Source organism: Berghia stephanieae, chromosome 2, assembly GCF_034508935.2.
Source record: "Berghia stephanieae isolate SIO BIC M18660-M18661 chromosome 2, UCSD_Bste_1.3, whole genome shotgun sequence".
In the NCBI taxonomy this organism is placed as follows: domain Eukaryota; kingdom Metazoa; phylum Mollusca; class Gastropoda; order Nudibranchia; family Aeolidiidae; genus Berghia; species Berghia stephanieae.
Window position 1 is genome coordinate 50,430,778 of NC_088361.1, and position 15,902 is coordinate 50,446,679.

The following is a 15,902-nucleotide window of genomic DNA, read 5'->3' on the forward strand; positions in this document are numbered from 1 at the left end:
ACACTGAGGCTCAATGGTATGGTCTTAGATTCAACCCGAAAGATACCTAGTTAGAATATTCACCGGGTTATGTCGCCTTCAATAAGCCACCTCTCCATAGCTCAATTTGAGGTCCTGAGCTACGGTTGACACCTGGGTTATTCCAATTTTCCCTTGTAATAGACCCTAAGACAAATCTCCGCTTGAGGATGAATAAAGGGAACTTTATTATATGTTTACTTTATTGCCTATGTTGAGGGAAGATAACTTTGTACATAACATGTTACAAGAAGTTGGTGTACATAACATGTTACAAGAAGTTGGTGTGTGTGGGGGGAGGGGGGTTGCTGTATCACAACATTCATTTACTATCATAGCAAAGCATTAGGAAATCATTGCGTGTGGTATTGAAATTAAAACGAATGGGGAAGTGATAAGACTGAGCAGAGAGGTGTTGGATATGCGAAACGGTGATGGAGTGTTTGTGTGTGTGTGTGTGTCTGCGTATGTATCACACTGTATACACACACGTGCAGTGTAGATAGATATACACATACATAACCGTCAATCATTAGTGGTCGAAATCACAGGTCGCATTTTTAAAAATCCTTCAATCAATCTAATTTTTTACAATGGTTGGGTGAAATTAGGTTGAGGACACCATATTCGGGGTAAAAATTTGAGGAAGGAATGGAATGATAACAAAGAATAATAAGAAAAAAATTTGGGGCATTCGAATAAGTTTGAGGAATCTGTGTGTTCGAGGAAACTGTGTTCAAGGAAACCGTGCTGGAGTGTAGGCTTTTTTGGTAGGAATTTTAGTATGGGGGATGAATCCTTTCCCCCGAAATGATTCTATTAAAAGATTTTGGATGGTTAAGAATCTTGGTGGAAAGGGGGGGGGGGGGGGGGGTGAATTGGTTGTATAAAATAAAAATGACAACCAGAAGGAGGGTTCCATAGGGATCCTTCCCACAGATGGAATGGAATTAATCAAAGTGCCAAATCTGAAGCACAGTTTATGTCTAAATTTATATTGATGTTGTTAAAAAAAATGACCATCTTTTTTTTCTTGATAAAATTTATAAAAACGTGGATCATTAAAAATTTATTCTTATACATTTTGACTTTATTTTTAATTTTGCAACAAATCCTCTTTAACAAAAGATAGCTAGATTAATGTCGTTGACAGGAACCACTTCTTTCGGAAAGTGCTTATATTTCTGTTTTTGAAATAAGGGAATGCTTGAATTTTCCTTTCTCGAAATTGTGAATTATTTATTACAGCTAGCAAAATACCCATTCTAAGAATGGGATTATTATTTTACTTACTTTGTCTACATTTGATGGTTATCTTGCTACAGGACAGAGCCCCCCAATAACTCTGTTGGTAGAGCAATCACCCCACCACACACAAAGGGACCAAGATCAATCCCGGTTGAAGTAAAGATTTTTTCTGACCCCCCCTGTCCACTCAGCAATGATATTGGGTAGCTGAGTCTGTTACATCTTGTGGAAAGTACTTTGTAATAGACTAGCATCCTATCCAAAGGGACACTATAGAAACCAAGATTAACTCCGGCCCCACTGGCCTATTGGAAGGATAATTCTACATTTGATGGTTATCTTGCTACAGGATTTCTATATAAACAACATTGCTAGTTTGACCATCATCTCCTTCTGCTGTCAAGATTTTAATGGCATCACTTGAGCCCACCTAGCTCATTGCGACACATAACTGACCATCCAAGCAAAAAAGGATTGTTTAAAAAAAAAATTAAATGCCTTTTCAAAATTTCACCCTATATGATTTATTGGCAGAGTCAAATCCAAATCATTAGTATTTCTGGGCTCAATTTCAACTTTATCAGTATCAGTTTCAGTGTCAGTTTGATAAAACTCACAGTAGTTTTCCCTTTTCCACAACCTTTCGAGTTCAGATTGTGATTGGCATTGTGATAATAAGTATCTAGACATTTAGAGGTCTACTTAGATCTAATCTAACAATTTTTGACGAAGTGAATAATTTCAGATTAGATCAGTCAGTGACAGTAATGAATTGACCACAAAAAAAATTACAAAACAAAACAACATGCCAGGTCAATTACACATTACTGAAGTCTAATTCGTCAATGTCCAAATACATGAGCATCACGCCAATTGGGATTATTTATTGAAATTATTTCATTAAGTAGTGGTAGAATTCAATCTTAGAAGAATAAAACAGATCTCACTATTCTAGAAACTTACTTAATCCTCAATGTTTTTTGGGGATTAATTCAATGCGATGTGTAAAAACATTCAACTGGCAAAGGTAAATTGACGGATTGAGTGAGAAACATATCAAACGATGAGATGTCAGTTTAGATAATCATTGACCCAAATTGGTTTTGCCAAAGTCTGAATACAAATGATATTGATCCAAATGTAAACATTTTAATCACATTCATTCGCACAGTTATCATAAGATCATAAACACATCCTAATTTAATTAAAAAATAAAACAAAATTTGCAATATTTTGTCACGAATAGTTTTTATGTGTTTGCCTTCGTTTTCACTGGGTAGTGTTAATTATTTATTAATATAAAATCATATTATGCCCTTTGCGCCACGACATCATAAGATACCATCGCCTAGGCATTCCACTAAGGAATATAGATAACTCATCAAACAAGATGTCTGATGTCAATAGGAATCACCCATGTTGTCCAAGTGAGCAAATTGGAGGTTAATAATCAAGGAAAAAAAATGAAAGTGCCTGAAGTGGGGCTCGAAACCGGGTCACAGTGCAATGCCTTAACCACTCAGCCACTTCGCCCCCTATTCATTAGGGTGCCTATATATAGTATCTCTTAATGCACAGGGGAAGTTTGAAATGTAGCATTTTGGATTTGGTTTTGAAACCTGATCAAAACTTAAGTTAAGTATTGACTCCATAAATATGGATCTGTAAGTTCTGCATTTGAACATATTGCAGCGCAAGTCCCGACGAGCTATGGTAGACATTGTACATTTTTGTTCATTTATTAAATGACTGGTAAAAAGGCCTTTGTGGTCTGACCTAGCTCGACCTCGGGTCTAGCTCCATTATAATAAGATTTTAATGCATAACTCATTCTTGAAATTATTTTTTCAGAGACTAATGAAACATCAAGACAAAGGATCCTACTTGTTTTTGATTTCGATCACACTCTTGTTGATGAAAATACTGACAAATACATCATCAATTTAGTGCCTAAACAAGTACTGCCAGAAGAAATCAATACTTTGTATCAAGAAAAGAGTTGGATTGAGTACATGGATGAAATATTTAAGTAAGGCATTATACATTTTGGTTTGTTCGTTAGTTTTTTGTTAAATTTGTTATATATAAACTTTAAAGTTTAAAAAGTTTAGAAACCTGATAAGAGACGCCAACTTTAAATTTGGCTCACACAGACCTGCCAACCCTTCCCATCCAAAAGTGGAATCAGGATGCCTGAAAATAGGAATTTGAGACATAAAATAGGATACACCCCCTCCTCTTTGCTCTTTTTTATTCTTACCTTTGACAATGACGGAATAGTACAAAATGGAAGAGTGAAAATAGGAATGATTCCGCCAAAAGCGGAAGGGTTGGCAGGTATGCTCACAGGAGTTTCAGACACCACTCGTAGGAGTTTCAATACAGAAAGAGGAATTTCCGCACACAAGAAAAAGGAATTGGAATGGTATTTGGCATTGTGTTTACATATTGTATAGTTCTAAATAGATAACTGATTAGAATTATATTATGATACATAAACACATTGCCAAATACAATCCCAAAGTTTCCTTATTTCAAATGAAGTAAAGCTTCAAAACTTATTGGTAGAGATTGTAGTACTGGTGGTAGTGAGGATGATGTGTTGTTGGTGGTTGTAGTAATAGTAGTACAGATGATGAAGAGTGATAGTGGTTGTTGTTGTAGTAGTAGTGGTAGTGATGATGATATGGTGGTGGTTGAAGTAGTAGTTGTAGTGATGATGATGTGGTGGTGGTATAGTAGTTGTAGTAGTTGTGGTCATGATGATAATGATGTGGTGGTGGTTGTAGTAGTGGTGGTAATGTTGTTGATGTGGTGATGGTGGTTGTAGTACAAATGGTAGTGATGATGATGTGGCAGTACGTGGTTGAAGTCGTAGTGGTAGTGATGATGATGTGGTGGTGGTTGTAGTAGTAGTAGTGGTAATGATGATGTGCTGGTGGTGGTTGTAGTAGGAGTGGTAGTGATGATGATGTGGTGGTGGTTGTAGTAGTAGTTGTACTGATGATGATGTGGTGGTGGTTGTAGTAGTAATGGTAGTGATGATGGTTGTAATACTAGTAGCAGTGATGATGATGTGGTGGAAGGGGGGGGGGGGGGGTATCCTTGGAACAAATTGACCTCACCAGAATTTGATGGAAGTTGCCCGGAACCCGGAATTACCCGGAGTTTTGGCATCACTGCCTGAAGCTATCAGACTATAAATGATGCAAGTCTGAAATTTTACAACAATCAAACACATTGAAATTTATGTAGGTATTTGTTTTTTATGAGAATTAATTTTTAGTTGTGTACTACTGGATTGAATTTCTTTTCCATATGGAATATTTTGACAGTGAAATTTCAAGTTTTATGAAAGATATTTAGTATGTTTACAAATCAAGTTGTTAAATCTTAAGCACCATCATGTCTACCATGAGTTATTTTTATCACCGTGATGATCTATTCAGGTTAAAGTCCATAACAGAATTGCTCCCACAACAAATTGTAAACAAAATAAATAGCACATCTCAAGCTATTTCTGTCGACATTGTTTAGGAGGGGAAAGAAGCACTGAAGAAAACAAAAGGAAATAATTGACACTGTCAATAATGATTGTAATATAAATATAAATACTCTCAAGCATGGTTTCCTCAAACTACTCGGGACATGCAAAAATGTTCGAGGAAACTGTACATTCCCATGAAGTTTGATGGGGAGTTAGGGGAGTGTGGGTCAGCGTACCCAAAAGATACCTAGTCTAAATTTCCACCATCAACAAGCCACCTCTCCCTAGCTCGATTTGTGGCACTGTGCTGTAGCTGACACCTGGGTTATTCCAGTCTTTCTTTTGAATAAACCCAAAGATAAATTTCTCCATGAGGATGAATAAAGGGAACTTTTATTTTTATTTACTTTATTGATATGTTACAAGGGGTGTGAGTGTCGGGGGGGGGGGGGGGGGGGGGGGGGGGGGGAGGATTGCTGTACCACAACATTTATCACCATAGTCAACCATTAGCAGATCATGGCGCGTGGCATTGAAATTGGAACTAATAGTATTATTATTATTGTTGTTGTTACTATTGTTGTTGATGTTGGTGTCGTTGTTATTGTTGTTGTTATTATTATTACAGTCCAAGCCGGTATTGGCGACGCTGCTTAATTGGGACGATTCCTTGGAAATAGTATTTTTTCTATATAAAAAGTCATACCCTTTCCAATTCCCAGCCGCTTAATTGAGATAGCCTGCCGCTAAATTCGGGTCGAAATTTGACAATGACCATCTCCATAAGAAAGCTTTTTTACTGCCTTCAATCATTTTAAATGATGGTTCATAAAATGCAAATTAGTCTAATGGGACGGTCAACCGGGTTTGTGGTCATACCATTCAACCCAGAGGTGTGAACAATAGAATTTACTTGTATATCCCGTAGTAGTATATTGTGACAGCCAATCGGGTACAGTGCAACCCCTGGATAATGACATCGCCTGGGATCCAAAAATTATGTCATTAAATGGCATGTTGAATGCATAATAGTGCGATGCGCGAACCAGTGCTTGAAATAGAATTAGAAGGCTGTCACGACCAAATGGTTTTCCAATGAGACAAATGGATAGAATGCATTCTTAATCTGTTGCTTACAATGCAACCGTTATGATGAGTGACATATTTGTTAACTGTTTTGTGCAGTTAGATTTGCCTCTCATAATTAGAGGTAGATTGAGGTGTCGTTTGTTTTTCATTAAGATGTGAAATGTCACTCAATTGCATGGCCACCGCTTAATTGGGACGATTTACTTGGAACTGAGCCGTCCCAGTGAACCGGCTTGGACTGGATTATTATTATTTCTAGTATTAGTAGTAGTAGTAGTGCTGTTGATTTTGTTTTATAGGGAAGAGCATTTTGGTAAAAGAACCATCTACTACATTATTCTTCATTCGCAGTTGCTATGTGTAATTGTAATTAAAGTTGTATGTGGTGGTAAATCTGAGAAATTAGAGAATAAATAAGTTTTTTAAGTTACAATGCTCAAGACTCAAAATCTTTCTCCTTTAAAAAATCCATTGTTTTTTGTTTTTGTTTATTTACAGGTATTTGCACTCATTGGGTGCAACCAAAGAAGATGTTCTAAAATGTATGGCTGAAATTCCATTTACTAAAGGAATGATAGAATTGCTGCAGTATAGAAGACAAGATCTAGATATTGATTGTATCATTATTTCAGATTCTAACTCAGTTTTTATAAATCATATTTTAGATGTTGCTAATCTATCAAAGTCGGTACTTAAGATTTTTACCAATCCAGCCAAATTTGACTCTGAGGGAAGATTGACTCTTGAAGGCTACCATTTTCAAGACTCATGTCCTCTTAGTTCAGAGAATTTATGCAAAGGAGTTATTTTGAAAACCTTTTTACAAGGTCGTCAAGAGTCATCAATAAATTACTCCAGTATTTTCTATGTTGGAGATGGTTTCAATGACCTGTGCCCTGGTTTGATTTTGAATGAAAAGGATTTCTTGATGCCAAGAGTAGGTTTTAAATTAGAGAGTACCATAAAGAAAATGGTCGACAAGAATAAACCAGTAAATAGATCGGATTTAAAAGCTAATATCATCTCATGGGAGACAGGTTTTGACATCATTGAGCATATAGAAAACTGGATACAAAGTAAATTGTAAACACTTTCTATTCAATATACAATGATTTTTATAAAGGTGGACACTGCTACGAAGATGCTCTCACTTTTTTATAGTTGCTTTTTTTCTCTCATATATTTATGTCTAAGAGGACATGTCTTAAATGGACAATAATTTGGTTAATAGGACGCTTTTCACCTGTCCAAACGTACCAAAATAATATTATTTAAGAACAAAAATGAGAGCAGGTCATAAATAGCTTAAGTATGGGTGAAGAATGATCCCCTTGGTATATTACTGGCTTTGAAAATAAAATTGCCTCTCAGATTTGTGCTAGTCATACTGAATTTGATTTATACAATTGTTACAACTTAATAAAGTAAAAATCACAAATTTTCATTTTTCTATTCCTACATATATATTTTTATTGTCACATCTTCACATCATCCATCTGTGCTTTGGAGAAATAGTACTTACATTTCGATATGTGTGTTTGTGTGTGTGTGAGGTGTAGGGAGGAGTAGCCTGAAAAAGCCACTGGTCCTCGTGTGATCAGTTTTTTGTAATAACAAATGCCATACAGAAACAATCTAAAGATATATGAACAAAACAAAGAAATATACTCGTATGATCATATTGTCCATCCAATATTTGATTACTGTCTATCTTCCTGGGTTAGACAGGAGATAATGAGGAAATCCACACACCCAAATGATATTTTAATGTTAATATGTTTTGGTTTTTTTTTTGTCATAGACATCACTGAGATGAGAGCAAAAGAATTTACCTGTGTCTCTTTTCAGTGTCATCGACTGCCATTGTCACGTTCTTGGGTCAACTCCGAAAGTCCTGAAATTTTCGATTTTTTAAAACTCATGTGGCCACATTTATTCTTCTCCTGTCACCAGCAACCATGCATACTCCCCCTTTCTATGGCCCTTATTGTCGTAAACAGTTCCAAAATTAATTTCCAAATGTTAGCACTAAGTGGGTATGTCAAGTCCATAGAATCAATGTACATATCAATTGAAGGCTAAAGTAATTCTCCATCATTTAACGGATTAACCACACAAAATCACCAAAATAAATAGAGATAAGGTCACTTTTCAAAACATAAATCATGAAAAGAATGTTTCATAAAACCTACAAGAGAATTAGATTTTAAAATTTAAACCCCTCATATTTTATATTTAATTATTGTAAGTAAAAGGTTGTTTTTTTGGGGTTTTTTTTTTTTTTTGGAGGGGGGGGGGGGGGTTGTAATCTACAAATCCTTCTGCATTTTAATTGCATAAAGTTACACACATTCCATCCTTGACCGAGGTTTGAATATGCCATTCGCAAAATGTAGTAAATTCCAAAAGTGTGTGGCAATTTCACCAAAGTTTCAACTTGAAACCATTCAATCCTCCAGGTTTCTGGATGCTCCAATTTTTCCCCATCTCGTCCATTGATCAGAAGCCATGGTTGATAAAAATAAGTGTTCAAAAAATTATTGATAATCGCTAATTTGCATCAAATTTACAATAGTTCTGATACCATATACAGTGCAGAACGGATATATCAACAACGGTTATATCGACATGACATCAAAGTCCCGTTTTTTTCACTCTGTATAACGTTAGTAAATAAAAATCACCTATATTGACATAAATGTTACCACAAGACGGTTAAATTGACGTTGTGAACCATTGATACCGACAATAATTTGTCTAACAATAGAATGAATGCAATTTATATATGGTCAAAATATCTTGCAGTGAAATAAAACACAACAGCCAATGAAAATGCAGAGATATCATGCTGTGATGTAAAATAACAGTCAAAGAAAATGCGACATATTAGTTCAATGACATCCAGTGAGTCGTCATTGACCATATCCGTAATGTCAGCATTCAAGTCTAGTCCTGGGCCATGTCAGCTTTTCTCAGTACTGATACCAGTACAGTGGAACTCGGATACAACGGGGATATTGGGACTAACAAAAAATCCCCATTGTAGCTTAGTCCTGTTATATCCATGCATACGGAATTTGATGGGAAGCAATGTAATGTTTTGATTAAAAGATCGACGAGCTGAAGGTTTTGTATGGAACTCAAGACAACATGTTTATTTCTTGCTCCGGTAAAAATGGGTTGCAGTAACAAGAATACAGTCAATGTAAGGGACTTAATCAAGTTATCTATCATTTAATATATTACTCAGTTGCAACCCTTAGTCCATAACATCTCCCTTGTTTTCAAATGAAATAGATATTAAAAGAAAAAAAAAAAGAAAAACGGGATAGTGTAGGTACAAAGCAAAAAAATAGTAAATTTGGTAACGATAATTGTTCTCATTTCGTTGACACCCTATATTGTTCATTTTGTTCTACACCTAGTCATCAAAACGGCTTGGTCTCCTGGTCATGCGGTTAGGGCGAGTTTTTGTTGGTTGTTCATTATTAGTTTTGGTTTGAGCATTAGGCTCTTTTGAGTTTGAGGCAGATGGGGATTCAATTTGGAAACGGGTCTCTGTAGGGAGGGGAATAGCGATAGTTTTCTGATATTCCCCTGGGGCAATGGCAGAAGAGGCAGATATTTCTCTGATGTGTTGTTTGTTCCTTCGGAAGTTGGTCCCGTTTCCGTCTCTGAGAATATATGATCTGGGATCATTCTGGATTTGGCGCATAACAGTTACAGGGAGCCATTTATGTGTCTCAGGGTGTAAAACTCATACGGGTTGTCCTGGGTAGAGGTGTGAGAAAGGGGTTGAGCGGGCGGTCTTGTCGAACTTTTGTTGAGCTTGACATTGTTTCAGGTTGTTGTATATGTCATCTTGGTTGTGTAAAATATTGGATCTTTGTTTTCATGGGATTGTTGTCTTCATTTGTCGACCCATGAGTATTTGTGCTGGGCTGCCCAAAGCCAGGGTGATGGGGGTGGATCTCCAGTGCAAAAGGGCAATATTGGGATCTGTTTTGGCCTGCATAGTCTTGATAATGTTTTTGACAGTTTGGATTTGTCTCTCAATGAAACCATTTCCTTGTGGTCTGTGAGGGGATGATGTGACGTGTTTGAATTGCCACGAATTGGCAAATTCTTTGTACATTTGACTCGCAAAGTGTGGGCCATTGTCACTTATAACCTTTTCAGGTATTCCGTATTCAGCAAATATATTTTTTGTGATATTTACTATTGAACTACTAGGTGTGGGTTGAGGAAGTTTTCAGATGATCGGAAATTTTGAGTGATAATCGACTATGATGAGGTACTGTTGGCTTTTGATCTCAAGAATATCTATCCCAAGGGTACACCAAGGTCGTAGGGGAATGTCATGAGATTCGAATGGTTTGGACATTTGAGCATTTTGATGTTCTTGGCAGATTTGACAGTTATCAATTGTTGCGTCAATATCTTTGTGAATGCCTACCCAGTAGACAGTGACGTCTGCAAGAAGTTTAGTTTTTACCTTGCCAAGGTGGGTAGTATGTAGCTGTTGGAGAGTTTCTTGTTTTTGGCTGGGTGGAATCATAATGCATTGACCTTTGGGAATAAGACCATCTTCAGCAGACATTTGGTCACATATGCTCCAGTAGGGACGGAGATCTGGTGTCAGTTCTGATTAATTGTCTGGCCAACCGATGATGATGCAATCTTTGAGGCCTTGAGTGACAGGGTCTTTTGGGTTCTTCTCTGATGATTGTTGAACGATCATTTGATATGTATACTATATCAACCCTCATGGCAAGGTCAATGCTATTTTATTTGGAAGATGACTGAGCCCATCTGCTAGTTTTGTTTTCTGATCCGGGTCTATGTGACAATGTGAAATTGTATCCATTCAGGGAAATAAGTATTCTTTGAAGACGAGGCGGTGAAGTAGTGATCAGTGATTGATTTGTTGACAATCATTTGTAATGGTTTATGATCAGTGATGATTTTGAAAAAACGTCCATAAAGAAAGGTATGGAATCGTTGGACTCCGAATACAATGGCAAGAAGTTCACATTCGATGCATGCATAGTTTTGCTCCGTTGTTGTTATTCTTTTGCTAGCAAAAGCAATTGGTTTCAGTTGGTTGTTATCATCAGGTTGGAGTAAGGCTGCACCAATGCCACGAAGGCTGGTGTCACAATGTAGTTCTACTGGTTTGGCAGGATCATAGTATTGAAGGAGAGAGTATTTTGATGTTCTTGGCAGATTTGACAGTTATCAATTGTTGCGTCAATATCTTTGTGAATGCCTACCCAGTAGACAGTGACGTCTGCAAGAAGTTTAGTTTTTACCTTGCCAAGGTGGGCAGTATGTAGCTGTTGGAGAGTTTCTTGTTTTTGGCTGGGTGGAATCATAATGCATTGACCTTTGGGAATAAGACCATCTTCAGCAGACATTTGGTCACATATGCTCCAGTAGGGACGGAGATTTGGTGTCAGTTCTGATTAATTGTCTGGCCAACCGATGATGATGCAATCTTTGAGGCCTTGAGTGACAGGGTCTTTTGGGTTCTTCTCTGATGATTGTTGAACGATCATTTGACATGTATACTATATCAACCCTCATGGCAAGGTCAATGCTATTTTATTTAGAAGATGACTGAGCCCATCTGCTAGTTTTGTTTTCTGATCCGGGTCTATGTGACAATGTGAAATTGTATCCATTCAGGGAAATAAGTATTCTTTGAAGACGAGGCGGTGAAGTAGTGATCAGTGATTGATTTGTTGACAATCTTTTGTAATGGTTTATGATCAGTGATAATTTTGAAAAAACGTCCATAAAGAAAGGTATGGAATCGTTGGACTCCGAATACAATGGCAAGAAGTTCACATTCGATGCATGCATAGTTTTGCTCCGTTGCCCGTTGTTGTTATTCTTTTGCTAGCAAAAGCAATTGGTTTCAGTTGGTTGTTATCATCAGGTTGGAGTAAGGCTGCACCAATGCCACGAAGGCTGGTGTCACAATGTAGTTCTACTGGTTTGGCAGGATCATAGTATTGAAGGAGAGAGTATTCTGACACTTCACGGTTTAGGTTTTCAAAAGCTTGTTTGTGGTGTCTTTCCCAAAGAAAAATATAATCTTGTTTCAAAAGATCTCCTAGGGTAGCTGTTTTCTGGCTTAAGTCGGGTATGAATTTAGATGGGTATGTTGTGAACCCAATAAAGTGCTTTAGTTCTGTTTTTGATGTTGGTTCTGGCATATTTTCTAGGTCTTTGATTTCAATGGATCTGGTTTAAGCCCATTACTGGTATATCTATGTCCGAAAAATGATACCTCAGACTGTTTGATTTTACATTTGCTTGAATTTAATACAAGACCTTCTTCATTTGTGATTTCCATGAATTTGATCAGTTTTTATCATGCCCTTCTTCTGTCTTTCTATGGACAATGATATCGTCAGCTATCCTAAATGCGTTTTGGCATCTTTGTAGTATTCTGTCCATTTCCATTTGAAAAATATCTTGACCTATTGATAAGCCAAAAGGAAGGCATTGAAAACAGTATCTCCCAAAAAGGATTTGGAATGTGAGAGGTTTTGATTTAGTGACAATATCAATGTAAGGGACTTAACCAAGTTAAATATACCATTTAATTCAGTAGCAACCCTTAGTCCATAACAAGCAATACTGAGGTAAGAAAAAAAAATACAGGCAAGGAACACGCTTTCACTTAGAGTTACCTAAGTAAATATCGAGTTGCTTCCCTAAGTAAATGAATCAGATGACGTGACTGTGACCTCCATTCCTGTAACCCCCTACCCCCCCTCCCCCCCCCAAATCACCATCCTCACCCCCTCTTCCACTTACTTCAGGACACAAGGCGGGTTGGAACAATGCAACAGTTAACTCTTCCTTCCCCCTCTCCAACTGCGCCACTGACAACACTAAGTGCACTTCAAAACTGAAGTAGCTCAGTCCTAGCCACAGGCTTCACATAGAGCTTCATCATCTCACTTCTCATTGGGTGTAGTTATCTAATCAGTCAAGAGATGCACATCCCTCACTCTACGTGTAACATACTAGGCCCGAGTGTATTGACATATTGATCGGTCAGTCACGTGTCTCTCACTAGGCTTTTGTTTCATCTTCGTGGATACAGAGAAACGTCAATGGTGCACACAATAACTGCAATTCGCCCACTCCCACCTCATCTCCACTCCCAATAAGTTATGTGTGTCATGTGTGCCTTCCTCTTTTCTTCTTGAGTGCATGGTTTTTCTCAACTGGGTGCTAAACTTTCAACTCACACCCCTGTTGTAGCCGTGTTCCAATAAATATTTCCTCTTTATAGCCATGCTTGATTTATATGGGACGTAGAACTGGGATTTTAACATTTCCTGTTGTAGCCGAGCTCCCGTTGCAACCGAGACTGTTGTACGCGAGCTGTACTTTAATGGAATTCCCGATATCAACATTACATGGCTTTCAACAAATAGACTGATGAAAAATGCTCCCCACATCACCCACTATGTGCGAGACTCTCCATCTGTCTACTAAACTGCCCTGGCCAATCTCGGTCTAAAGTGTTATTAAATGAGGCTGATTTCTTATTCCCCCAACCCCTCTCTCCCAAAACAAATCATTCTCTTATCTTATCTGCAATGCCAATGTTCAGCTTCTCGATTCCGATATTATTGGCAAGGTCAATGCCACTATTACTAGTATTTAGTCTCGATACCACTCGACAATAGTTAAATTTTCGAAGAGGCCATTGTTTAGCAATGACTATGAAAAATGTTTTTTTTCTCTTTTTGAGGAAAATTTTTGTCTAAAATCAAAGCCCTATCTCCACTGAGTAAAAATGTTTTTGAATTTTGAAAATCCATTCATAAATAAACAAGTTATGCAGTTTCAAAGGTGTCATTTATTTGGATGACCCGCAAAGAGGAAAAAAGCGCGAAAATATGGGACGCTTTTTCGGCATTTTTTTTCGACCTTTGGTTGTATCTTGCGTAATAAGTGGATTAAAAGATTGAAACTTGAAGAGCAAATTAGGATGGTGTTTTGTAAAATACAGGAAAAGTACTCGTCATATTCATATGAAATTTTACAACCAAAAAGAAGAAATGTTCATGTAGTACCTTGTCAGCGACAAAACCTCCACGCCCGGTAGTTTTAGAAATATTTTACTCCAAAGAGTAAAAATCTATTTTTAACGGTCTTCTGGTAATCGCAAGAGTTTTGTCGCTTGACATAATCTAAAAGGACCTTTTTTCTAACTGTGTGCCAACTTTCAATCATATTCATCAATAAACAGCGTCGTAATTAATTTTTTAAAATAGCATATACGAAACGGCTTCTTCCCATATTTTGACGCGAATTCAGGCACTTCGTAAGCGAAAAAGAGGCCCAAAGATTTGTGCGGGATAGTCATTGCTACATTGTTGCCCATGTGGAGTCAGATTGAGGATAGCGCACCATTGGGACCAGTTTCGGCCATTCCACTATAGTAGCTATCAAGACCCTACATTGTTTGGCACAGTGACTGCACGAGGGCACTTCCTTATTTGACGTCCTTGACAGTGCTGAGGAAAGGGTCCATATAAATATTCTTTGCCTTTAGACCACAATAACATAGTCAAAGAAAGTGAACGGTAATAAATTTCAAAATCGGCCCTTTTAAAGGCCACCAAATCATCAATATTGACTTCCCTTATTATCTCCCCTCAATGAGGGATTCAGAAATCCTTATTTCCAGGCCCTATAATTTTTACTAAATAAACACTATTCAATGAGCATCTTGGCTCGTAAAGTCGCATTCAATGAGGTCATAAGAGGAATGCTGCCTGCAATGTGACTCAAAAGCTCTTACTTATATTTTATATTTTGTTTTGATCTCCTTTATTCTAAACAAGAATTTCTTCTTGTTTAATGTGTTTCAAAAAAACAAAAAAGTACATGTTCACGTACAGTGGCATAATGGGTAAATTTCTCACTGGCATAAAGCGATAACGAAGGGAGTGGATTGGTGAACATGAAACGTTAAGTAGCTACATTTGTTTTTTATTTTTAGTTTGGGATGGGTGATGTGCTCAAAGTGAACGGGTTAGCTTTTTAAAATATTTTTGTTTGGGATGGGTGGATGGAAGTGACTTAGACTTTGACTTAGTCATAAATTTAACTTTTCCAGTGTGATTCGTTAGTTTCCATTTGTTGCCAGACCAAAGTCGCATTCAACAAGGTCAGTCCCAGCCCCAAAGAGCTAGTTGAGACAAGACTTCTACTGTATACATTTTAGACATTCGTTGAGACATGACCCTTTTATCTCTAGGTACAGTAAAAACCAGTTTTAAACCAAAATTTAAGTGATTTGTTGACCAGTCTTGGCAAAGACATTTTTGGGTTAACTGTAAGCGACTTAAAATCAAATGTATACTACAAGTTATAACCATTAAGATACTAATTTAGATGTCTTAATCTAAAAGAGTGCCACACAATGCTGATGAATTGCCTTGACTGATTCAAGGATACAGTCTGGCCAAAATGTATGGAGTTTAAATCATCTCTTAAAAAGACTATTTGTCTGAATAAACACGTTTAGGTTTAGCAATTATTTGGAGCTCAGTGATTTCGGATTGTCAAGAATTAATTTGATGATCCACTCAATATTTCTAGGAGCTGATCACAAATATTTATAATGTATAATAATTGTAATTGTGTTGTGGTTATTATATATTATATAGTATTATAGTGTGAATGTATTACCTAATGTGAATGATATGTTTATTTTTTAATTTTTATTTTGGAGTTGCTCTATAATTATATTAATGTTTCTCTGCTTTGTTGTTACTGTTAATGTTAATAAAATACTAATCACTTTTATCACGTTCTTTCTGTTGTTTTTTGTTTCCAGTTGGTAAATGACAGTTTTCACACTATTCTTTGACATTGCAGTTTTTTGGGGGGTTTTTTTTGCATCACTTGCGACTGCAAAAAATCGCAAAATATCACTGATTTGCATTGTGGCCCCAAAATCTGCAATTTTTTTTTGCAAATTTTCGAGATTTTGCAAAAGAAAAAAAGAAACATTTTAATGTGT

At 36.9% G+C, this 15,902-nt stretch overlaps 1 protein-coding gene across 2 annotated transcripts in view; it reads left to right on the plus strand.

Annotated features, from left to right (window-relative positions):
* LOC144965102 (pyridoxal phosphate phosphatase PHOSPHO2-like) overlaps positions 1-8,522 on the plus strand; it is a 16,791-nt gene extending 8,269 nt beyond the window's left edge. The window contains exons 3-5 of one of the 2 annotated variants that reach the window (XM_078900033.1): positions 1-16; positions 3,118-3,295; positions 6,341-8,522. The exon at positions 1-16 is cut by the window's left edge and continues 99 nt beyond it. In XM_078900033.1, coding sequence (XP_078756159.1) covers positions 1-16; positions 3,118-3,295; positions 6,341-6,929 — 783 coding nt within the window. In that variant the 3' untranslated portion in view covers positions 6,930-8,522. The remainder of the gene's footprint in view (positions 17-3,117; positions 3,296-6,340) is intronic. The other variant, XM_078900034.1, reaches the window with a different exon arrangement.
* The last annotated feature ends 7,380 nt before the right edge of the window (positions 8,523-15,902 follow it).